At 38.4% G+C, this 24,777-nt stretch overlaps 1 protein-coding gene across 1 annotated transcript in view; it reads left to right on the forward strand.

Annotated features, from left to right (window-relative positions):
* The first annotated feature begins 385 nt into the window (after positions 1 to 385).
* The window catches only part of LOC113026597 (mucin-2-like), a 28,451-nt gene continuing 4,059 nt past the window's right edge, over positions 386 to 24,777 (forward strand). Inside the window, exons 1-33 of the mRNA XM_026175557.1 lie at positions 386 to 461; positions 755 to 1,007; positions 1,117 to 1,231; positions 1,986 to 2,067; positions 2,149 to 2,282; positions 2,399 to 2,612; positions 2,917 to 3,042; positions 3,137 to 3,251; positions 3,329 to 3,479; positions 3,578 to 3,691; positions 3,765 to 3,837; positions 3,915 to 4,052; positions 4,334 to 4,498; positions 4,637 to 4,731; positions 4,815 to 4,941; positions 5,057 to 5,312; positions 5,442 to 5,494; positions 5,583 to 5,683; positions 5,868 to 6,019; positions 6,153 to 6,291; positions 6,574 to 6,684; positions 6,827 to 7,009; positions 9,052 to 9,285; positions 9,374 to 9,530; positions 14,452 to 14,583; positions 14,791 to 14,876; positions 20,154 to 20,274; positions 22,573 to 23,037; positions 23,236 to 23,400; positions 23,485 to 23,732; positions 23,910 to 24,093; positions 24,179 to 24,377; positions 24,458 to 24,642. Coding sequence (XP_026031342.1) covers positions 386 to 461; positions 755 to 1,007; positions 1,117 to 1,231; positions 1,986 to 2,067; positions 2,149 to 2,282; positions 2,399 to 2,612; positions 2,917 to 3,042; positions 3,137 to 3,251; positions 3,329 to 3,479; positions 3,578 to 3,691; positions 3,765 to 3,837; positions 3,915 to 4,052; positions 4,334 to 4,498; positions 4,637 to 4,731; positions 4,815 to 4,941; positions 5,057 to 5,312; positions 5,442 to 5,494; positions 5,583 to 5,683; positions 5,868 to 6,019; positions 6,153 to 6,291; positions 6,574 to 6,684; positions 6,827 to 7,009; positions 9,052 to 9,285; positions 9,374 to 9,530; positions 14,452 to 14,583; positions 14,791 to 14,876; positions 20,154 to 20,274; positions 22,573 to 23,037; positions 23,236 to 23,400; positions 23,485 to 23,732; positions 23,910 to 24,093; positions 24,179 to 24,377; positions 24,458 to 24,642 — 5,149 coding nt within the window. The remainder of the gene's footprint in view (positions 462 to 754; positions 1,008 to 1,116; positions 1,232 to 1,985; positions 2,068 to 2,148; positions 2,283 to 2,398; positions 2,613 to 2,916; positions 3,043 to 3,136; positions 3,252 to 3,328; positions 3,480 to 3,577; positions 3,692 to 3,764; positions 3,838 to 3,914; positions 4,053 to 4,333; positions 4,499 to 4,636; positions 4,732 to 4,814; positions 4,942 to 5,056; positions 5,313 to 5,441; positions 5,495 to 5,582; positions 5,684 to 5,867; positions 6,020 to 6,152; positions 6,292 to 6,573; positions 6,685 to 6,826; positions 7,010 to 9,051; positions 9,286 to 9,373; positions 9,531 to 14,451; positions 14,584 to 14,790; positions 14,877 to 20,153; positions 20,275 to 22,572; positions 23,038 to 23,235; positions 23,401 to 23,484; positions 23,733 to 23,909; positions 24,094 to 24,178; positions 24,378 to 24,457; positions 24,643 to 24,777) is intronic.

Raw genomic sequence — 24,777 nt, forward strand, 5'->3', positions numbered from 1 at the left:
TGATAGTCCAGTAAACACAACGATTAACTAATGATTATAGGATAAACAGCAGTTATCAAAGTATCAAATCTCAATTGAAATTCAATTAAATTAAAAAAACTATTACTGTGGAAAAGAAAGATGATAGACACACTGTAAACAAATATATCATTGTGTATCCGTTCAGCGAAATTCTCTGGAAAGGCCTCTCACCACTGCTTGTTTGCTCAAAAGATACGGACGATATAGCAAATGATTCAAAACGTGTTTTGTGTTTCCATGGAAAAACTGTTTAAGTGCTCAAAGAGGGTGGGAGAAAAACAAATGAGCTCTCTCAATATAAAGGGCCACTGGCCACCGTCTCACTGCCAACTTCCTTGGTGACAGCGAGCCCACAGTGGCAAAAATGAAGTGGAGAGTTGTGTGGTTGTGTTTCCTTGCTTTTTCTGTTGCCAATGTTATCGATATCCAAGCCAAGTCAGGTAAGATCTGAATGTTTTAGATTTTTGGTTAAACACTTTTTGTAAGGGTGCAACAGCTTGACAGTTAAGCATGTTATATGTATAATGTACATTAATCTTTTAATATTCATTAACGGTTAATTGTTACAGTTATATGCAAATGTCTGGATGCAATTGCTGGAAAAGTGTCTGTAATAAGATAGACCTGTAGTGTTTTTTAAAATGTTTCAAAATTATTTATGTGCATGGTGAAAAATTTTGGTAAACTTGTTCTTCTTTTTTTCTTTTTTCTTTTTTTTTGTTTTGCTCCCCAGTTTACAGGAGTACATGTAGCACATGGGGCAGAGAGCACTTCAAGACATTTGATGGTGATGTTTACCGGTTTCCCGGTATGTGTGAGTACAAGCTGGTCTCAGCCAACAAAAATTCCCAGGATTCCCAGACGTTCTCAGTGGACCTAAAAAGGAACGAGAATCATGAAAACTCTACAATAAGTTTTGTGGTTGTGAAAATTAATAGTTATTTATACAACATTAGCAAGGATTTGGTCACTCTGAATGAGCAGAGGTAAACAACAAAACAAAACAATGCCAAGTCAAACTGCAACTCTTTAAGTCTTCAAAATTTAAAATGAAAACAAATTAACTATACTTGCTGTCATTTCCCCCCCACCCAGTGTCAAACTGCCATACTACCAGGCCGGGGTACAACTGGAAAAAAAACAATTTTACATCAAGCTTCACTCCCAAATTGGCATCACTGTCATGTGGTACAATGATGGAGCAGTCATGGTAATAACTTAGACATAATTGTTTTTCAACACTGCTGAAACTCATGTTACTCAAGACATGATATTAAAACAGATTTTTCCAGGTTGCAAACATATTTTTGATGCTTGTTACAAAAAGTTTTAAATGGTCACTGGAATTGCTTTACACTCGAGAAATGCCAGGCATTGGTTACAAAGTAACTTTTTAAATATCTTTGAGAAACAAAAAGCCTACATTGTATTATGGTGGAAAAGTAGATTGGAAATAACTGTAAAGGAAAAGAAAGCATACTGAAAGACTGAATGCATGCAGTCTGACAGAGAAAAGCAAAATTTTGATATTTGGATGAAGAAACGAGTACAAACACAACTGTAAATCCCAAGAGAGAGCTGGATGTGGGTGAACCAAAAGGAAACACCACAAGAACTATGTATACTGTAAAATAAGATGCTCTCTGTTGTAAACTATACTATTGTATCTGATGTATCAGATTCCAGCTGTAGGTGAAATGTCTTGATGCATACTCAATCATCCAGGTAAGTAAATCTCCAGCAGTTGATTCTTTTCATCTGGAAGTTGATTTTGAAAACGCTACATCCGGATGAACAGAATCAACTTTTGGAGATGTAGGTGAAATGGACTGTATCAAATTTAACTTTGTAGGGCTTTTTTTCTTTCTTTTTTTTCTTTAAAAAAGAAGAAACAACATGATTCTTCCTTCTCATTGTTTACAACAACATAAATCAACCTATGATCCTATGCCTGTGTTTTCCAGGTGGAAATTGATGATGAATATGCTAATTGCACTTCTGGACTTTGTGGAGATTTCAATGGCAATTCAGACCTCCTTGATGAAGGTGTATATTCATTTCATATTAATCCGTTTCATCTGTAATATGCAGGAGTTAGAATGTAACCATTAATGTCATCATATACAGGTCAACAAATGAGCCCCATTAAGTTTGGCAAAAAATGGAGAACCCCTCGTCCAAATGATAACTGTGAGGACCCCAATGAAAAGGCAGATACATCACTGGAGGCTGAGAATGTGACAGAGTTGTGCAAGGAGTTTGTGAGTTTTATTATCCAGATAGCTTGAACAATACATATGTAGAAATATGTATTTGCATAAAACCTTCTGCACAGATTAATTATGACTCTGTTACCTGTTTCTTTTGTCCCTTTAAGGAAAACATTTGCAAAGACTTCTTTGAAGACGAATCCTGGAGCTTCTGCACTGATCTGATTGACCCTGACCCTTACATTCAGGCCTGTGTGAAGGATATGTGCCGCTGTAGCAACTTAAATGACAGCTGTGTCTGCAGCACATACTCAGAGTTCTCTCGACAGTGCTCCCATGCTGGAGGAAAACCTCCCAACTGGAGGACTCCTGAGTTGTGTGGTAATTTTTTTTTTCTTAAAATTAATTCCTCAGATGAAAATATTGTTAAAAACAGCAAAATACATCAGTAATATTATGGTAAATGGCCTGTATGTGTATAGCGCTTTACTTAGTCCCTAAGGACCCCAAAGCGCTTTACATGTTCAGTCATCCACCCATTCACACACACATTCACACACTGGTGATGGCAAGCTACATTGTAGCCACAGCCGCCCTGGGGCGCACTGACAGAGGCGCCCTGGGGACAGTTGAGAGCATATCCCACTGCTCTTCCACATATTCTAATTGTACCAAATCTTCACAGCTAAACATTGTCCACCCACCATGGTATATGATGAGTATGGGTCTCCTTGCATCGATACCTGCAGATTCCCAGACACGAGTTTAGTTTGTGAAGATCACAACATAGACGGCTGCTTCTGTCCTCCTGGTTGGTGCTGTTTCTTTGTACTCATCATGCCTGAATGTTTAAGTGCCACTAATATATGCAGTGTAAAAACATTTTCATGTCATGTCTTCATCAGGAACTGTGCTTGATGATGTTTCCATGAGGGGATGTATTCCTCTTTCTGAATGTCCGTGCAAACATGACAAAATCTATGAGTCCAATGAGGTTTACCAGGAGGAGGGAAAAAACTGGTATGTTTCACATTACTCATGTTACTCAGAAAGTATTATTAGTGTGTGCTTTTTACCTTAAATCTTTGTTTGTTCAGCACATGCTTTGCAGGTAAATGGTCTTGTGAGAGTCTTCAAATGCATGCTACATGTTCAGTTGAAGAGGGTTCACACATAACCACCTTTGATGGGAAAGACTTCACCTTCCATGGAGACTGTTTCTACACTCTGGCTAAAGTGGAAAGCAAGGTGAATGAGTCAACACCTCCAACTGTTAAAGATATGCAATCTTCTGATATTAAGGTGGCATTTTATATAGGTGTGCTTACAGTGTATCTATATTTCAGGATTATCTGAGCCCAAAGTTTACCATTCTGGTCCATTTGACACAATGTTCAGATCACCAGTACGACACTTGTCTCAAGACCTTGAAAATTCAGCTGAACAGTAACAAAAACAATGTGAGTGTAAAACTAGTAATTATAATAATTTACAATGAGCCACACTCTGATCGCAATTTATTTTTTCATTCAGGCCATAATTTTCACCTCTGAAGGCAGAGTGAAGATGAAGAATGGACAGGAGGTCACTTTGCCTTATGACTCAGGTATGTCAGAAACTAAGATGTAGTTTAGTGTTTTATCGTAAATATGATCTGATTATTATTTTTCTGTTGACTCACAGGAGACATCAGTATATTCCATGCTTCATCCTTTCACATCATGCTCCAGACAAGCTTTGGTTTACAAGTTCAGATCCAGCATGTGCCTCTGATGCAAGTCTATGTCAGTCTGGAGCAGAGCTACAAAGAAAAGACACGCGGTATGTTTTATATTAGCCATTAACCATCATCAGAAGTACAACTATCAAGTAACTAGTATATATTAAATGTCAATATATCATGGATGTTGACTGTAACTGTAATTATTATCATTTCTGTGTTTGTTTGTCCAACAAAAAGATCAGCCAGTAATTCAAATCCAATCAAACAAAGAAAAATAAAAGAAAAAGACACTTTCAACTAAAAAATAAATGCCCAAAAGTGTAATGGAGTCAATAGTTTTTACTGCCTTTGTACTTATTGAACTTTTTTAAAACTATAGGTTTATGTGGGAATTACAACATGATGCTGTATGATGACATGAAGACTCCTCAGGGGATGGTGGAGGGAAAAGAAGTAACTTTTGGTAATTCTTGGAAGACTGACTATACGTGCAAAAATGCAGAAGGACGACTTGATGATCCTTGTTCTCTTAGCATGGAAAATGGTAAATTGTTAACTATCAACAAGCCTATTTCTTTTCATTTTTTATTTGCTCAAATCAGATTTTCTGTGATATACATAAATGATCACAGAAGAAATATAAAAATTGTAAAAATCTTCAAAACTGTTCATCTACTCATAGAAAAGTATGCCAATCACTGGTGCCCCTTACTACGACAGCCAAATAGTACCTTTGCACAGTGCCATACTGTGGTGGATCCTGAGATTTACTACAAGGTACAACTAAACCTCTCCGTTTGTCTTTAATTGAATTCATTAGGACTGTAATACAATAATAATGTGTTCACTGTCTTCTGCAGCGATGTATTTATGCTAGCTGTAACTGTGAGAAGAGCGAGGACTGCCTGTGTGCTGTTTTCTCCTCCTACGCAAGAGCTTGTGCATCAAAGGGAGTGTTCTTGACAGGCTGGAGAAAAAATTTGTGTGGTAAGTTCATCTTTCACTATGTTGTGAAAAGATAATGAAGTTTAAATTGCATGTTTGCTTTTATTAGTTAGTCCAAAACTATGAGGTAATCATTGTCATATTTTCTGTAAAACAGACAAATACACCAAGAACTGCCCAGAATCTGAGATATTCTCTTACAAACATCAGAGATGTCAGCTGACTTGCAGATCACTGAGCTCAAAGATGCAGAGCTGCACCTCTGATTTCTTGCCCGTGGACGGCTGTTCCTGCCCTGAGGATCACTACCTAGTTGATAAAGACATGTGTGTCCCCATGGCAAAGTGTCCCTGTTACCATAATGAAGAAACCATTGAACCAGGGAAGACCATCAGCATCAAAGACAACAACTGGTAAGTTTAAGGACTCCAAATGAAACTAAGGATTAAGCATGACTGTAATGTAAGCAGTATGTCAGATTTCCACAAACTATTTTAAATTCTGTTTGTGTTACATTCTATATTTTTGGTGTCTTTTTCTAGTGTGTGCACTGACGGAGTTCTTCATTGTGATCCTCTGGTAGCTGGCTCTTCAGGTCAGTTTTTAATGATATCCTTTTTCTGCTATGAAATTAATTGTAGTTAATTTACAGAATACTAAAGTAGTTCCTGCTTCTGTTACAGAATGCCCTTCTCCAAAAGAATACTTCAACTGCTCCACTGCAAACGCAACAGCTTTTGGACTGCAGTGTGCTCCAACTTGTTTAAATCTGGGAAATCAATGTGTAAGCTGTTTTTGTAGATCAAGTCCCAAATTTTAGGTCTAATAGCTACTTTAAAAATGTAGATACACAGTGTGCATTTGTGTGCATCAATGTCATGTTGGTTTTACCAATAATCTGTTTTCTATTTTTGTGTTGTTTCTATCACTGTGATATTTCTATCCCCTCTAACCCTTTCTATTCCCAGGATGCCACTGATTGTAAATCTGGCTGCCTCTGTCCCAGAGGCCTCGTCGATAATGGTAAAGGTTCCTGTGTAAAAGAAAATGAATGTCCATGTCAGCATGGCGAGAAACTTTATCCCAGTGGAGAAAAAATTCCTGTTAAATGCAACACCTGGTATGATTGATTGATTGATTGATTGATTGATTGATTGATTGATGTAGCATCATTGAAACTGATAATATATTATTTTTTAGTTTTACTCTGATTTTACAATATATTTAGTTTCAATCTTTTCTGAAACATTTAGTACCTGCAAAAGTGGGATATGGGAGTGCACAGCCAATAAGTGTCCAGGAACTTGCCTTATTACTGGAAGTGGTCACTACATTACATTTGATCAGAAAGCATATGAGTTTAAAGGACTGGGTCCCTATGTTGCTGTCATGGTAATGTATCCCTACTTTATCACAAATATTTAGATGCTCATTTTGTTGTGCTTACCTAGGTTTTCTGGGGAAAAACATTCTTATCATAAGAATCATAATTAACATTAAAATTCAAAACCTGTCACAATATTTTTCAATATATATTTTCTCAAAATTGTAAATAAGCAATCTATTTAGCAATATTTATTCATAAAATTCAGGGAGTCTCAGCACTCTCAATTCAGAATAGTAAAGGCCAAGCTGAATATTTATTTAATGAAATCTCTCTTTTTCCCTTTGAAGAATAACTGTGACAATAAAACAACTGAAGAGAACTTTAGAATTATCACAGAAAATGAGATGTGTGAATCTTCAAACACCATATGTTCCCGAAAGATCAAGATCCAGTTGGGGGTAAGGCCAGAAGTCAAGAATTTTAATAATATATTAAATAAACATGCACACAAAAAATACATTAGTAGTTTTTTGTCATATTGGTAACATTTTGTAAAGGTGTTTTTAAAGGATGCAAATGCAAACCCCCTTTCCATTATAGAGAAATGAAATCACACTATCAAAGGATAAATATGAAGAGGATACCATTTTTCAAAATGGTACTGAGATCCAGTACAACAAAAGAAGGCTTGGTTTCTATCTGCTCATCGAATCGGGCATTGGTCTGACAGTTATATGGGATCAAAAAACTAATCTTGAAATCCACCTGGAACCGGAGCACAGTGTAAGTTTTACAACAGGCATTGAAGGTGATCTGAGTGGCAAACAAACAGCGAGCCTTTTAGAATCGGAAATGGTTTTATTGCCAAATGTTGAGCAGGTTTAAAACATTAGGAAATTGCTGCGGTACTTAGTGCAAAACATACTGAAAGACAACGTTTAAATAAACATAAAAATTAAAATTAAAAATGCTAAGCAGATTACTATATACATGTGCGCAGTGCAAAGGGATTAGTTCAAAAAAGGAACAGATAGAGAACACAGTGTAGGGTCATGTGTTAGTGGTGGGAGCAGTCATATGATTATTGTTCATGAGTCCAACAGCAGAAGGGAAGAAACTGTTCTTATGGCGAGAGGTTCTGGTCCGAATGGACCGGAGCCTCCTGCCTGAGGGGAGCAGGTCAAACAGACTGTGTTCAGGGTGAGAAGGGTCAGCTGTGATCCAAGCTGCACGCCCCAGTGTCCTGGAGGTGTAGAGGTCCTGTAAAGATGGGAGTCTGCAACCAATCACCTTCTCAGCAGAGCACACAACACGCTGCGGTTTCTGTCCCTGATGGTGTCTCAAGTATACCACACGGTGACAGAGGAGGTGAGGATGGACTCAATGATTGCAGTATAGAATTGCATCATCGTCCGTGTTGGCAGGTTGAATTTCTTCAGCTGCCTCAGGAAGTACATCCTCTGCTGGGCCTTCTATATGACTGAGGTGATTGTGGGCTCCCACTTGGGTGCTGGGTGATGATGGTACCCAGGAAGTGGAATGACGTCACAGTGGTGATGTCAGTTAGGATGATGGGGGGGATTGGGGCTGTGTGCTTCCTGAAGTCCACAATAATCTCCACTGTCTTCTGTGCATTTAGCACCAGGTTGTTGCAGCTGCACCAGGACACCAGACGTTCAACCTTCCTTCTGTAGACAGACTCATCCCCGCCCGAGATGATTCCGATAACGGTGGTGTTTATTGTGGCTGATAAACATGAAAAGCAAAAATACAAAGCGTGATCACTTAGGGCAAGATTGAACTAAACATAAACTGTAAAAAAACTATGACTGGACAATAAAAATAGACGACGTGACAAAGACTGAATGAAGACATGCTGACTAAATACACACAGGAGGATAATGAGTTAGGTGGAAACACATGGGGGAAACAGCTGACACAAATCAGAATAATGCCGACAGTGGGAAAGTGAAACTAAAACACACTGAAAATAGAAAAACAGGACTCTTCCCAAAAAAAAACAGAAAACACTGAGAGGCTTAAACATGACACATAAGCTGGATAACATAAAACACGTAGACAAAGAACACATGTTACATTGACACAGAAGACAAGAATGATGGAAGAATGAATTAGAACAAACTCCAATTAATCCCAACTAATGACTGCAACACAAGAACAAAGCATAATTTCAATGTAATATAAGAAATAAAAGAAAAAAACAAAATGAACTCAAAATGTTGGGTCACAGACCCAGCCCCTGACAGAAAGCCAAAGTTTAACAAAAGACTAAACTATTTATATGAAAATGTCATGCAGCAGGACCTGTTTATATGTTGAATTAAATTTATTATATGAGAAATTTTACACGTGCAGATTTGTGTTTGTGTCTACTGTTTAAATATTACAAGTTATAGATTAGTATATTTTACTTGATACATTCAATTTCATTAAAATCATTAGAAATCTGAGGTCCATCCAGAGATTTGGCACGCGTGAACTCAAATTGATTACCTACTTGCATGTAGTTTAGTTACTTCATGCAAAACTAATCTCTTGTGACATTTTTGAATTTTTTGTTTTTCTTTTCAAATTGAAGGCTTTTCTTTAAAGGAAAAAGTTACTACTCTTTGGGCAGAAACTTAAAAATATGCTGTTGCTTTCCTGAAAATCAGATATGTCTTGCCATCTTAATTCTTGGCCTTTAAATTAAAAGCAGCATAATAGATTAGGCAGTACATGTTGTTTTAAAAGCTAAACCAAATTACCAAAGCATAGAATTCATGTGTGAAAAAATGAATTTTTAATTCATTTTGTTTGTACAGGGTAAAGTGTGCGGCCAGTGTGGAGATTTTGATGGCAATGCACAGAATGACTTCACCACCCAGGGTCAGCTGATAGTGAGCAATCCTTTTGAATTTGCAAACAGCTGGAAAACATCCAGCAAATACCCAGATGTGAGACATAATCTTGACACCTGTACACCGACCAGACAAACCTGGGCAGAAAAAAAGTGTGATATTATAAAAAAGGAAATATTCAAAGAGTGCCACAAAAAGGTAATTTGTTTGTAATTTGTCCAAGTTAATTCAAGTGCTAAAATACATATTGTTAATAAATGTTTATCACATTTTAATCATTGAACAGATAGATCCCCTTAAATATTATGAAAACTGTGTGAGAGAGTCATGTGGCTGCGACATCGGTGGAGACTGTGAATGTTTTTGCACAGCAGTTAAAAATTATGCTCAGGCGTGTGCTGAGGCCGGTGTTTGTGTTGCATGGAGAACTCCAGAGATCTGTCGTAAGTAAAATGTTTTCGCTTTAATCTTAGATTATAATAAGCTTTTATCCCTTTCTGGACATGGTTACATTTTAGAATAGAATAGAATAGAATTCAACTTTGTTGTCATTGCACAGGTACAGGGCAACGAAATGCAGTTTGCATCCATCCAGAAGTGCTTTAGTGATATAGATATATTACAATATATATTAGCAATAATATAGATATGTAAGTATATTACAGAAATGGGTCTATTATGGTATGTTATAATGTACACGGTATGAAGTATATTGTGAATATTCTATAACTATAAGTATGTACAGGCTGTAGTGAGTACAAGCTATGTACAGGATATGAACAGGATATAAATATGAAAAACTATACAGAATATGAAATAAATAACTTTACAGAAATCTGAGATATACAGTTATACAGAAATGGGAACTATGCAAGTAATAGGTACATCTGCAACATTTCAACATTATGTTGTTATTTCATGCTACTCGTATGAATTACACAAAGTATGTTTGTATCTGTGAAGGTTCTCAGTCATCCAGGTCATCGTAGTCTAAGGAGCTTGGAAAGAAATGCGTCTGGACTTTTTTAAGTTGCTTGAAGATGTTTCACCTCTCATCCGATAAGCTTCTTCAGTTCTAGGGTCAAATGGTGGAGAATCCCAGATTTAAGCCTTGTGGGAGTATCCCTCCTGTTTTCTTTCCACGCTCGTTAGACTGTGTTGTTGTTCTAATGTTCCAATTTATTGTTGTTGATTTATTGTGATTCATGGTTCTGTTTTCTGAACTTCCCCTGTGTTCCATGTGTCTCCTTAGTCTGGTCAGGGCTCTAGACTAACTTTTTGCCATGGGCGTACCGGTACGCCTAACTTTTTAAAGTTAGGCGTACCGGCACAAAAGTTAGGTGCACACAAATTTTATAATAATTTATATAATATAATGTGTTTTTCTGGATACACTGTGCTTTTCCAGCATTCAAAGATTGATGACACCGTGTCAGAGCACTGGCTATGAATTTACTACTTTAATTTAATACTAAGGATCAGGCCTTAACTTAACAGAAAAGTTAGCAATAGTTCTTTTCCTATTACACCTACATCCACTTCTGTCGTGCCTAGGCTGCTCACTAGGGCTGGGTATCATCACTGATTTCTATAATCCATTCGATTCCGGTTTTCAAAGTCCCGATTCGATTCAACTTAGCCTCAGACAGTCAGAAATATTATAATTCTGATCATTTATCAGTACTGACTTCATCAGAATTGTGAACATCACAGCAGATGCCTTTGTGTGAAAGTAACTGAGAATAAAACACAGAAAAACATGAAGGAGATTTTCCTGGTCTGGCTTTTTATAGCATATAACCTTAAAAATATTCTACAATGTTCTGCATATAAAGTTTAAATTACTTCAGTATTGAACAACAGAAAAAATAGACTTTCTTGTCCGAGGTCATTTAAGTGAAAAAAAGAAAAGAAAAAGACAGCAGCCGACAGCACTGTAAACAACGGTAGACTGGTGGGTAATAAGCGAATGAATAATACAGAAAACAGAGATTGGAGACGGGAAACTGTTCTTGAAGTACAGAGAGAGATAGAGAGAGAGCTAGCTGTGCATGAAGTGTGATTTTAATAGTCGTGGATTCAAAACAGCAAAATTCATGACGACATTGATCAAATGTGAAGCGCAGTTTGCTGCTTCTTTTGCTGCTGGCTCGGTAAATTTTGGTTGAAAGAGAGACAAAACCTGCAGCTCAGAATCAGCGCAAAAAGACGTAATCACAGCACGGACCGGACGCATCAGAATGGCTAAGCTCCGACGGCGTGTCCGTCTACGGGCCGTCGGGTGAGAAAGCCGAGAAAGACAAAGTTGATTCTGATGCGTCGGTCCGTTCTGTGTTTACGTCTTTGTGTGGAATCCGTGTACCTGCTCTCATTTGCTGTTTGGTTGTTGTTGAAATGGTTTTGTGAGCTTTAATCTGAGAATCTGGCATTTCTGGCAAAACACAGTTATATTTAAAAGTCGATTCAGGATTTAATGAATCGATATCGCTTTATTCAAGATACTCACCTCCCACTTCCACCTGCACTTTCAACTGGACCACGGCCAATCAGAAAGGTCCCGCCCCATACGATCTCTGATTGGTTTAGTCCACGATAGGGGCATAATGTGTGTCTGTTGTTGACCACAGGGAAGGTTGCAGATTTTTTTTTTTTTTTTTTGCTACCCGAACAGTTGGTCACACAGGTGCAACCAAATATTTTTGTTTAGTCGCACCACTGAAAAATTTGGTCGTACTCTAGAGCCCTGCTGGTATGTTTTCATGTCTGTTTCTGGTGCAAGTGTCATTCTGTGTCTTTGTGTGCATCTCTTGCTTCCTTTTTTTACTTTGATAGTCCCACGTCCTTTGTTTAATGTATTCAGTTTTGCTTCCTCCCTGTCTTGTTTTGTTAGCGTAGTCCCAGCTGTGCTTCCCTCTTGTGTCTCATTCTTTTGATATCCGTTACCCATAAGTCCTGTGTTTTCCTCTGAAAAGTTTCATGCGATCACTCATGTTGCTGTGTGATTGTCCTCTGGCCTTCACAGGGTTCCATTGTATCTCAACACTGTAAATCCACACTAACTACTCCTGCCCTTCCCTTGGGTGTAGCTCAACTGACTATTCTGAAAATAACTGTATAGTGAACCTTACTATAAAGAGAAACAAAAGGCAGCTTTTACCTATGATAATGCTTGATAATGCTGTATGTGTAAAAAAGGAGAATCAACCTACAAATAGTAGAAAATGATTTAACTACAGGCTGTCTCTTTTGATGTGCTCACCTTTGGTTAAACTTTAATTTTAACTAAGCTAAAAGGCATACTTCAGTTACTTTTTCTACTTGATCCATATATTTGTGTCTTCTTCACCCTTCCACAGAGACAGGTTTAACCCTATTTGTTAGAATGTACTTGCTTTGCATTCACCAGAAACTCAGTTTGAATCTTGTGTCTACCCCCTCTTCAGAACCTTTTCTCCAATTTGAAACCTTTTCACCTTTCATCTTCCTGATATATCTGATATTTCTGAGTTCATATACAAATCAAAGCCTGCCACATGTCATCTTGATCTTCTGCCTACAGAGCTTGTGAAATCCTGCCTCTCTTCCTTATTCCCACTCATCTCTGCTATCAGTCACTCTTCACTCACGAATGGTATCGTTCCGTCCTTATTCAAGACTGCTTCAGTCACTCCTATTCTGAAAAAACCTTCCTTGGATCCTAAAAACTTTAACAACCTCCATCTGATTTCTAATCTACCCTTCATTTTGAAAATACTCGAAAAAACAGATGCAGTTCAACTTCATTCACACCTGGTTAATAATCAGAATATTTACTAGAGATTTCAATATGTTTTTCGCTCATGTCACAGTACAGAAACTGCTTTAGAAAGAAAGAAAGAAAGAAAGTGTACTTTATTGGTCCCCGTGGGGAAAATCCCTTTACTTAAAGTTACTAATGATTTTTTACTCAGAGCTGACCCTGGTCTTCTTAACATTCTCGTCCTTTTGGATCTGAGTTCAGCCTTCAACACTATCTCTCACTCCATCCTTCTAAACAGACTTTGCTCTCTTGGCATCTCTGACACACCCCTAGCCTGGTTCCAATCATATCTACTTGGCCACTCTCAGTTTATTCAACTCAAATCATTCCGCTCTCATCTATTCCCAGTCACTTCTGGTGTACCCCAAGGTTCAGTCTTAGGACCTCTTCCCCTGATAATATACATCCTCCCTCTTGGCACCATTTTCCACAAATATTTTCTTCACTTTCACTGTTTTTCTGATGTCACCCACTTATATCTATCCTGTACGCCTGATTCCGTCCTCCCACCTTCTTCCCTTACAGAATGCCTATCTGAATTAAAATCCTGGTTTAGCTTTTCTTAAGTTTCTCTTAAGCTGATTACAAAACTAAATCCAACCTTTTGAAGGCAAATCATTTCTCACTCACTACTGATAACTCCAGAGTTTTCCCTTCACCTCAGGTTAAGAGCCTTGGTGTCATCCTAGACAGTTCACTACCCTATAAATTTCAAATCAATAATCTCACCCATTCTGCCTATTTCCATCTATGCAACATTAACCGATTATGTCCTTCTCTTACCACCCAGTCTACGTCCATTGTCTATAGTCTTGTTACCTCCCGCATTGACTATTGTAATTCTCTCTTGCATGGTCTCCCTCAAAAATCCCTCCAGAAGCTTCAACTGGTTCAAAACTCTGCTGCTCACATTATTACCAGAACCCCCTCCTACCAGCACATCACCCCTGTTCTGCATGAACTTCACTGGCTTCCTGTAAAATTCCAAATAATATACAAACTTCTTCTGCTCACCTTCAAGGACCTTAATAACCTTGTTCCCGATTGAACTTTTAAGCACTACCTCTTCTGCCCTCTCACTTTGGTCTTCTTCTTCTTTTATCCAACTTAATGTGCCTTCTTTTTTCCTCAGCACCACGGGAAGCATAGCTTTCAGCTATTCTACTACCAGGCTGGGGAATTCTCTGCCCCCAGACATAAGAAACATTGGTTCTCTCCCCCAGTTTAAATCTCAACTCAAAACCCAACTGTTCAAATCACTGTGAACCTCTTGTTTGTTTATTTTATCTTGTGCTTTTTGTTTTTATTGTTCTTCATTTTGTCTATAATGTGCTTTATTCTATTGTTAAATGTCCTTGGTGTCTTAAAAGTTGCTTTTTAAATTAAATGTATTATTATATTAATAAAAAGAATTAAAGGAAATGACCTAACTGAAACGTAAGAAAAATAGTATATTAACATTTCCTGAAAGGTTGCAAGAGAAATTTTATTTAAAGGCTAAATTTTATTCAGAAAAGCCAGTCATTATAAAATTCATACACCTTTTTCTTTGTTTTTTTTCCTAGCTGTGTTTTGCGATTACTACAATAAACCAGGTGAATGTACATGGCACTATGAATATTGCCCTCCGCCCATATTGTGCAGGTCCTGTGATTATGCAGAAGGAAATTGTATTAAATTTATATCCAAGCTAGAAGGTAAGCAGAACTGATACATTTCTACTGTCATTCATTTCTGTAAGAAACTATTACCAGAAAATAACTTATATTAAACTTATTATCAACTGTGCTATAAAAGTTGATTTTGTTTTTGTTTTTTTAATTCACAACAAATTGAGATTAGTGCAGAAATGTAATTAACTTTGTAACCTATTGTAACTCAGTTTTAAATGGTCAATTATTCAGGTTGTTACCCTAAATGCCCAGACGAAAAGCCCATATTTGATGAGAATACAAACAGCTGCGTGAACAGATGTGAACAGATTAGGAATGTAACTACAACCATACCTACTACAACAACAACAACTCAGTCTACAACTACAACTGAAACACCAACTACTACAACCCCAACATCTACAACAATCACAACAGGAACACCAACTACTACAACCCCAACATCTACAACCACGCCTACTCAGTCTACAACTACAACTGGAACAGCAACTACTACAACCCCAACATCTACAACAACAACTCAGTCTACAACTACAACTGCAACACCAACTACTACAACCCCAACATCTACAACAACCACAACAGGAACACCAACTACTACAACCCCAACCTCTACAACCACGCCTACTCAGTCTACAACTACAACTGCAACACCAACTACTACAACCCCAACATCTACAACAACAACTCAGTCTACAACTGCAACACCAACTACTACAACACCAACATCTACAACAACAACTCAGTCTACAACTACAACTGCAACACCAACTACTACAACCCCAACATCTACAACAACGACTCAGTCTACAACTACAACCGAAACACCAACTTCTACAACACCAACATCTACAACCACGCCTACACAATCTACAACTACAACTGGAACAGCAACTACTACAACCCCAACATCTACAACAACAACTCAGTCTACAACTACAACTGCAACACCAACTACTACAACCCCAACATCTACAATCACGCCAACTCAGTCTACAACTACAACCGAAACACCAACTTCTACAACCCCAACATCTACAACCACGCCAACTCAGTCTACAACTACAACCGAAACACCAACTTCTACAACCCCAACATCTACAACTACGCCTACTCAGTCTACAACTACAACTGGAACAGCAACTACTACAACCCCAACATCTACAACAACCACAACAGGAACACCAACTACTACAACCCCAACCTCTACAACCACGCCTACTCAGTCTACAACTACAACTGCAACACCAACTACTACAACCCCAACATCTACAACAACAACTCAGTCTACAACTGCAACACCAACTACTACAACCCCAACATCTACAACAACAACTCAGTCTACAACTACAACTGCAACACCAACTACTACAACCCCAACATCTACAACCACAACAGGAACACCAACTACTACAACCCCAACATCTACAACAACAACTCAGTCTACAACTACAACTGGAACACCAACTACTACAATGTGCCAGTCAACCGTGACAGAATATTGTTATTGGTCACCATGGTATGATGAAGATAACCCTGAAAAGAACAACGAAAATGACATTGAATCATACAAGAACATCAAAGACAGTGGTAAAGAAATTTGTGAAAATCCCACGGAGATAGAGTGTAGGTCAACTGAATATCCTGAAATGAACTTAACTGACTATCTGAACTCAATTAAGAAGAAAAACAGGCCAGTTGTTACCTGTGATTTAAACAATGGGTTAATGTGTAAAAAAGAGGATCAGCCTACGAATCCTGGAAAATGCTTTAACTACAAGATCAGGGTAAAATGTTGTAGACCCAAGAGGATATGTATAACAACTACAACTCAGTCTACAACTACAACTGCAACACCAACTACTACAACCACAACAGGAACACCAACTACTACAACCACAACATCTACAACAACAACTCAGTCTACAACTACAACTGGAACACCAACTACTACAATGTGCCAGTCAACCGTAACAGAATATTGTTATTGGTCACCATGGTATGATGAAGATAACCCTGAAAAGAACAACGAAAATGACATTGAATCATACAAGAACATCAAAGACAGTGGTAAAGAAATTTGTGAAAATCCCACGGAGATAGAGTGTAGGTCAACTGAATATCCTGAAATGAACTTAACTGACTATCTGAACTCAATTAAGAAGAAAAACAGGCCAGTTGTTACCTGTGATTTAAAAAATGGGTTAATGTGTAAAAAAGAGGATCAGCCTACGAATCCTGGAAAATGCTTTAACTACAAGATCAGGGTAAAATGTTGTAGACCCAAGAGGATATGTATAACAACTACAACTTGGTCTACAACTACAACTGAAACACCAACTACTACAACCCCAACATCTACAACAACGCCTACTCAGTCTACAACTACAACTGAAACACCAACTACTACAACCCCAACATCTACAACAACGACTCAGTCTACAACTACAACCGAAACACCAACTTCTACAACCCCAACATCTACAACCACGCCTACACAATCTACAACTACAACTGGAACAGCAACTACTACAACCCCAACATCTACAACAACAACTCAGTCTACAACTACAACTGCAACACCAACTACTACAACCCCAACATCTACAATCACGCCAACTCAGTCTACAACTACAACCGAAACACCAACTTCTACAACCCCAACATCTACAACCACGCCAACTCAGTCTACAACTACAACCGAAACACCAACTTCTACAACCCCAACATCTACAACTACGCCTACTCAGTCTACAACTACAACTGGAACAGCAACTACTACAACCCCAACATCTACAACAACCACAACAGGAACACCAACTACTACAACCCCAACCTCTACAACCACGCCTACTCAGTCTACAACTACAACTGCAACACCAACTACTACAACCCCAACATCTACAACAACAACTCAGTCTACAACTACAACTGCAACACCAACTACTACAACCCCAACATCTACAACCACAACAGGAACACCAACTACTACAACCCCAACATCTACAACAACAACTCAGTCTACAACTACAACTGGAACACCAACTACTACAATGTGCCAGTCAACCGTGACAGAATATTGTTATTGGTCACCATGGTATGATGAAGATAACCCTGAAAAGAACAACGAAAATGACATTGAATCATACAAGAACATCAAAGACAGTGGTAAAGAAATTTGTGAAAATCCCACGGAGATAGAGTGTAGGTCAACTGAATATCCTGAAATGAACTTAACTGACTATCTGAACTCAATTAAGAAGAAAAACAGGCCAGTTGTTACTTGTGATTTAAACAATGGGTTAATGTGTAAAAAAGAGGATCAGCCTACGAATCCTGGAAAATGCTTTAACTACAAGATCAGGGTAAAATGTTGTAGACCCAAGAGGATATGTATAACAACTACAACTCAGTCTACAACTACAACTGCAACACCAACTACTACAACCACAACAGGAACACCAACTACTACAACCACAACATCTACAACAACAACTCAGTCTACAACTACAACTGGAACACCAACTACTACAATGTGCCAGTCAACCGTAACAGAATATTGTTATTGGTCACCATGGTATGATGAAGATAACCCTGAAAAGAACAACGAAAATGACATTGAATCATACAAGAACATCAAAGACAGTGGTAAAGAAATTTGTGAAAATCCCACGGAGATAGAGTGTAGGTCAACTGAATATCCTGAAATGAACTTAACTGACTATCTGAACTCAATTAAGAAGAAAAACAGGCCAGTTGTTACCTGTGATTTAAAAAATGGGTTAATGTGTAAAAAAGAGGATCAGCCTACGAATCCTGGAAAATGCTTTAACTACAAGATCAGGGTAAAATGTTGTAGACCCAAGAGGATATGTATAACAACTACAACTTGGTCTACAACTACAACTGAAACACCAACTACTACAACCCCAACATCTACAACAACGCCTACTCAGTCTACAACTACAACTGAAACACCAACTACTACAACCCCAACATCTACAACAACGACTCAGTCTACAACTACAACCGAAACACCAACTTCTACAACACCAACATCTACAACCACGCCTACACAATCTACAACTACAACTGGAACAGCAACTACTACAACCCCAACATCTACAACAACAACTCAGTCTACAACTACAACTGCAACACCAACTACTACAACCCCAACATCTACAATCACGCCAACTCAGTCTACAACTACAACCGAAACACCAACTTCTACAACCCCAACATCTACAACCACGCCAACTCAGTCTACAACTACAACCGAAACACCAACTTCTACAACCCCAACATCTACAACTACGCCTACTCAGTCTACAACTACAACTGGAACAGCAACTACTACAACCCCAACATCTACAACAACCACAACAGGAACACCAACTACTACAACCCCAACCTCTACAACCACGCCTACTCAGTCTACAACTACAACTGCAACACCAACTACTACAACCCCAACATCTACAACAACAACTCAGTCTACAACTACAACTGCAACACCAACTACTACAACCCCAACATCTACAACCACAACAGGAACACCAACTACTACAACCCCAACATCTACAACAACAACTCAGTCTACAACTACAACTGGAACACCAACTACTACAATGTGCCAGTCAACCGTGACAGAATATTGTTATTGGTCACCATGGTATGATGAAGATAACCCTGAAAAGAACAACGAAAATGACATTGAATCATACAAGAACATCAAAGACAGTGGTAAAGAAATTTGTGAAAATCCCACGGAGATAGAGTGTAGGTCAACTGAATATCCTGAAATGAACTTAACTGACTATCTGAACTCAATTAAGAAGAAAAACAGGCCAGTTGTTACTTGTGATTTAAACAATGGGTTAATGTGTAAAAAAGAGGATCAGCCTACGAATCCTGGAAAATGCTTTAACTACAAGATCAGGGTAAAATGTTGTAGACCCAAGAGGATATGTATAACAACTACAACTCAGTCTACAACTACAACTGCAACACCAACTACTACAACCACAACAGGAACACCAACTACTACAACCACAACATCTACAACAACAACTCAGTCTACAACTACAACTGGAACACCAACTACTACAATGTGCCAGTCAACCGTAACAGAATATTGTTATTGGTCACCATGGTATGATGAAGATAACCCTGAAAAGAACAACGAAAATGACATTGAATCATACAAGAACATCAAAGACAGTGGTAAAGAAATTTGTGAAAATCCCACGGAGATAGAGTGTAGGTCAACTGAATATCCTGAAATGAACTTAACTGACTATCTGAACTCAATTAAGAAGAAAAACAGGCCAGTTGTTACCTGTGATTTAAAAAATGGGTTAATGTGTAAAAAAGAGGATCAGCCTACGAATCCTGGAAAATGCTTTAACTACAAGATCAGGGTAAAATGTTGTAGACCCAAGAGGATATGTATAACAACTACAACTTGGTCTACAACTACAACTGAAACACCAACTACTACAACCCCAACATCTACAACAACGCCTACTCAGTCTACAACTACAACTGAAACACCAACTACTACAACCCCAACATCTACAACAACAACTCAGTCTACAACTACAACTGCAACACCAACTACTACAACACCAACATCTACAACCACGCCTACACAATCTACAACTACAACTGGAACAGCAACTACTACAACCCCAACATCTACAACAACAACTCAGTCTACAACTACAACTGCAACACCAACTACTACAACCCCAACATCTACAATCACGCCAACTCAGTCTACAACTACAACCGAAACACCAACTTCTACAACACCAACATCTACAACCACGCCAACTCAGTCTACAACCACAACAGGAACACCAACTACTACAACCCCAACATCTACAATCACGCCAACTCAGTCTACAACTACAACCGAAACACCAACTTCTACAACACCAACATCTACAACCACGCCAACTCAGTCTACAACCACAACAGGAACACCAACTACTACAACCACAACATCTACAACAACAACTCAGTCTACAACTACAACTGGAACACCAACTACTACAATGTGCCAGTCAACCGTGACAGAATATTGTTATTGGTCACCATGGTATGATGAAGATAACCCTGAAAAGAACAACGAAAATGACATTGAATCATACAAGAACATCAAAGACAGTGGTAAAGAAATTTGTGAAAATCCCACGGAGATAGAGTGTAGGTCAACTGAATATCCTGAAATGAACTTAACTGACTATCTGAACTCAATTAAGAAGAAAAACAGGCCAGTTGTTACCTGTGATTTAAAAAATGGGTTAATGTGTAAAAAAGAGGATCAGCCTACGAATCCTGGAAAATGCTTTAACTACAAGATCAGGGTAAAATGTTGTAGACCCAAGAGGATATGTATAACAACTACAACTTGGTCTACAACTACAACTGAAACACCAACTACTACAACCCCAACATCTACAACAATGCCTACTCAGTCTACAACTACAACCGAAACACCAACTTCTACAACACCAACATCTACAACCACGCCAACTCAGTCTACAACCACAACAGGAACACCAACTACTACAACCCCAACATCTACAATCACGCCAACTCAGTCTACAACTACAACCGAAACACCAACTTCTACAACACCAACATCTACAACCACGCCAACTCAGTCTACAACCACAACAGGAACACCAACTACTACAACCACAACATCTACAACAACAACTCAGTCTACAACTACAACTGCAACACCAACTACTACAACACCAACATCTACAACCACGCCAACTCAGTCTACAACTACAACCGAAACACCAACTTCTACAACACCAACATCTACAACCACGCCAACTCAGTCTACAACCACAACAGGAACACCAACTACTACAACCCCAACATCTACAATCACGCCAACTCAGTCTACAACTACAACTGAAACACCAACTTCTACAACACCAACATCTACAACCACGCCAACTCAGTCTACAACCACAACAGGAACACCAACTACTACAACCACAACATCTACAACAACAACTCAGTCTACAACTACAACTGGAACACCAACTACTACAATGTGCCAGTCAACCGTGACAGAATATTGTTATTGGTCACCATGGTATGATGAAGATAACCCTGAAAAGAACAACGAAAATGACATTGAATCATACAAGAACATCAAAGACAGTGGTAAAGAAATTTGTGAAAATCCCACGGAGATAGAGTGTAGGTCAACTGAATATCCTGAAATGAACTTAACTGACTATCTGAACTCAATTAAGAAGAAAAACAGGCCAGTTGTTACCTGTGATTTAAAAAATGGGTTAATGTGTAAAAAAGAGGATCAGCCTACGAATCCTGGAAAATGCTTTAACTACAAGATCAGGGTAAAATGTTGTAGACCCAAGAGGATATGTATAACAACTACAACTTGGTCTACAACTACAACTGAAACACCAACTACTACAACACCAACATCTACAACAATGCCTACTCAATCTACAACTTCAACTGGAACACCAACTACTACAACCCCAACATCTACAACAACAACTCGGTCTACAACTACAACCCCAACTACTACAACCCCAACATCTACAACAACCTCAACAGGAACACCAACTACTACAACCCCAACATCTACAACCACGCCTACTCAGTCTACAACTACAACTGGAACAGCAACTACTACAACCCCAACATCTACAACAACCACAACAGGAACACCAACTACTACAACCCCAACATCTACAACCACGCCTACTCAGTCTACAACTACAACTGAAACACCAACTACTACAACCCCAACATCTACAACAGCCACAACAGGAACACCAACTACTACAACCCCAACATCTACAACCACGCCTACTCAGTCTACAACTACAACTGGAACAGCAACTACTACAACCCCAACATCTACAACAACCACAACAGGAACACCAACTACTACAACCCCAACATCTACAACCACGCCTACTCAGTCTACAACTACAACTGGAACAGCAACTACTACAACCCCAACATCTACAACAACCACAACAGGAACACCAACTACTAAAACCCCAACATCTACAACCACGCCTACTCAGTCTACAACTACAACTGGAACACCAACTACTACAACCCCAACATCTACAACCACGCCTACTCAGTCTACAACTACAACTGAAACACCAACTACTACAACCCCAACATCTACAACAACCACAACAGGAACACCAACTACTACAACCCCAACATCTACAACCACGCCTACTCAGTCTACAACTACAACTGGAACAGCAACTACTACAACCCCAACATCTACAACAACCACAACAGGAACACCAACTACTACAACACCAACATCTACAACCACGCCAACTCAGTCTACAACTACAACTGAAACACCAACTACTACAACACCAATATCTGCAACAACAACTCAATCTACAACTACAACTGGAACACCAACTACTACAACCCCAACATCAACACCAACTACCAAACGTCCATATTGTCCCGGTACACCAACGGTATGAGTATATACCAACTTAAAGTGATACAAACATGTACTTTAATTTTTGAATCTCTGTTGTATTGTTTTCTAATATGTACATAGCATACCCTTCTGAACCAGACCTAGCTAAGATACTTGACTTTTTCTCCCTCTATGCCAGGATAAAGGGCTTTATCATCTTGGGAACTGCAATATGGCAAAATGCATAGGCTACAATAAATTTGAAATAGTCCCAAATAAATGTCCACCTATTAAGGATATAACTTGTACCAATGAAAAAAAACCAGTTCTTATCTATGATGAGTTCCAGTGCTGTCAACACTACGTTTGTGACTGTAAGTTTTACTGTGGTTAAAATATTTTTCCATTCACTTTATTAAAAGTACATTTTAGATTTTAAACCTTTTCTATCTTTTCAGGTGAATGTCAAGGATGGGGAGATCCACATTACATTACCTTTGATGGCTTTTACTACAGTTATCAAGGAAGCTGTACTTATGTTTTAATGGAAGAAATTGTAGCAAAGCATCACTTAAAGGTTTACATTGATAACGTGTTGTGTGATCCTGCTTTACACGTTTCCTGTCCTCGATCTATAATTATTTCCTATGGATCCCATGTTTTCAATTTGACAAACCATAACCTAAGTGGAAGAGCAGATTTGGAGGTAAAACAAGGCACTCCAATGATTCACAGTTATTGCGTTGATATTTCTTTTCTTACACAGCATTTATTTGTATTTCTCTAAAGGATTCAAAGATATAAGGGAACCAAATAGAAAAGCTAGATGTTGTTTTAGAGTATATATTGTAATTTATTACCATTTCACTTTTTTGTTTTGTAGGCACTGGAGCATCAAGTACGTCTGAAACTACCTTATTTTCAGGATGACATTAGGATCATGAATTCAGGCTTGGACTTAGTTTTGGAGATCACTTTACTAGAAGTGGTCATTACATTTGGAAGGACTGGTTTCAGTATTAATCTTCCATATAAATATTTTGGCAAAAACACCCAAGGTCATTGTGGTAAGAGCTCCTTCTTAAGTAGCCACATTGCTTAATCCGTGGTTTCAGGCAAACAAAAATATTACATTTTTATGATTACTGTCAGGAACATGCAACAATAACAAGACTGATGACTGCATGTTGCCTGGAGGTCAGCTGGTGAAAGATTGTTCAGTGATGGCTGACCACTGGACTGCAAAAGAAATTGGCCGACGCAACTGTACTGTACCACCTCCACCTCCACCTCCACCTCCAACTCCAACTCCATGCAAGAAAGACTCCATGTGTGAGCTGCTTAAGAGCAGGTAGACATTATTTAGCAGTTTATTTCCATACTGTTTGTATTTAAGACACAATAGCTTCATTTTTGTCTTTTTTTTTACAGTCTCTTTGCAGAGTGCCATCCTATTATCTCTCCAGAAAATTTTTACAGAGGTTGCATTTTTGATTGCCTCAATCTTAACAAAACAGAAGTTCTATGTACGAGTTTGCAGACTTATGCATCAGCCTGTGCTCAGGCTGGCATTTGCATTTACTGGAGGAACCACACCAAAACAAAAAAGTGGTGTGGTAAGCAAGTTTGCATTATTTCATTGTAAATGTTGGGATTGTTGGAGGTAATATTTTTTTTAATCTTATGGCAATTAGCACACAAACAGACTACCATACATGTTATACAATAAAATGTATGTATGTTTTTATTGG

This window comes from Astatotilapia calliptera, chromosome 7 (genome assembly GCF_900246225.1).
Source record: "Astatotilapia calliptera chromosome 7, fAstCal1.2, whole genome shotgun sequence".
Taxonomy (NCBI): Eukaryota; Metazoa; Chordata; class Actinopteri; order Cichliformes; family Cichlidae; genus Astatotilapia; species Astatotilapia calliptera.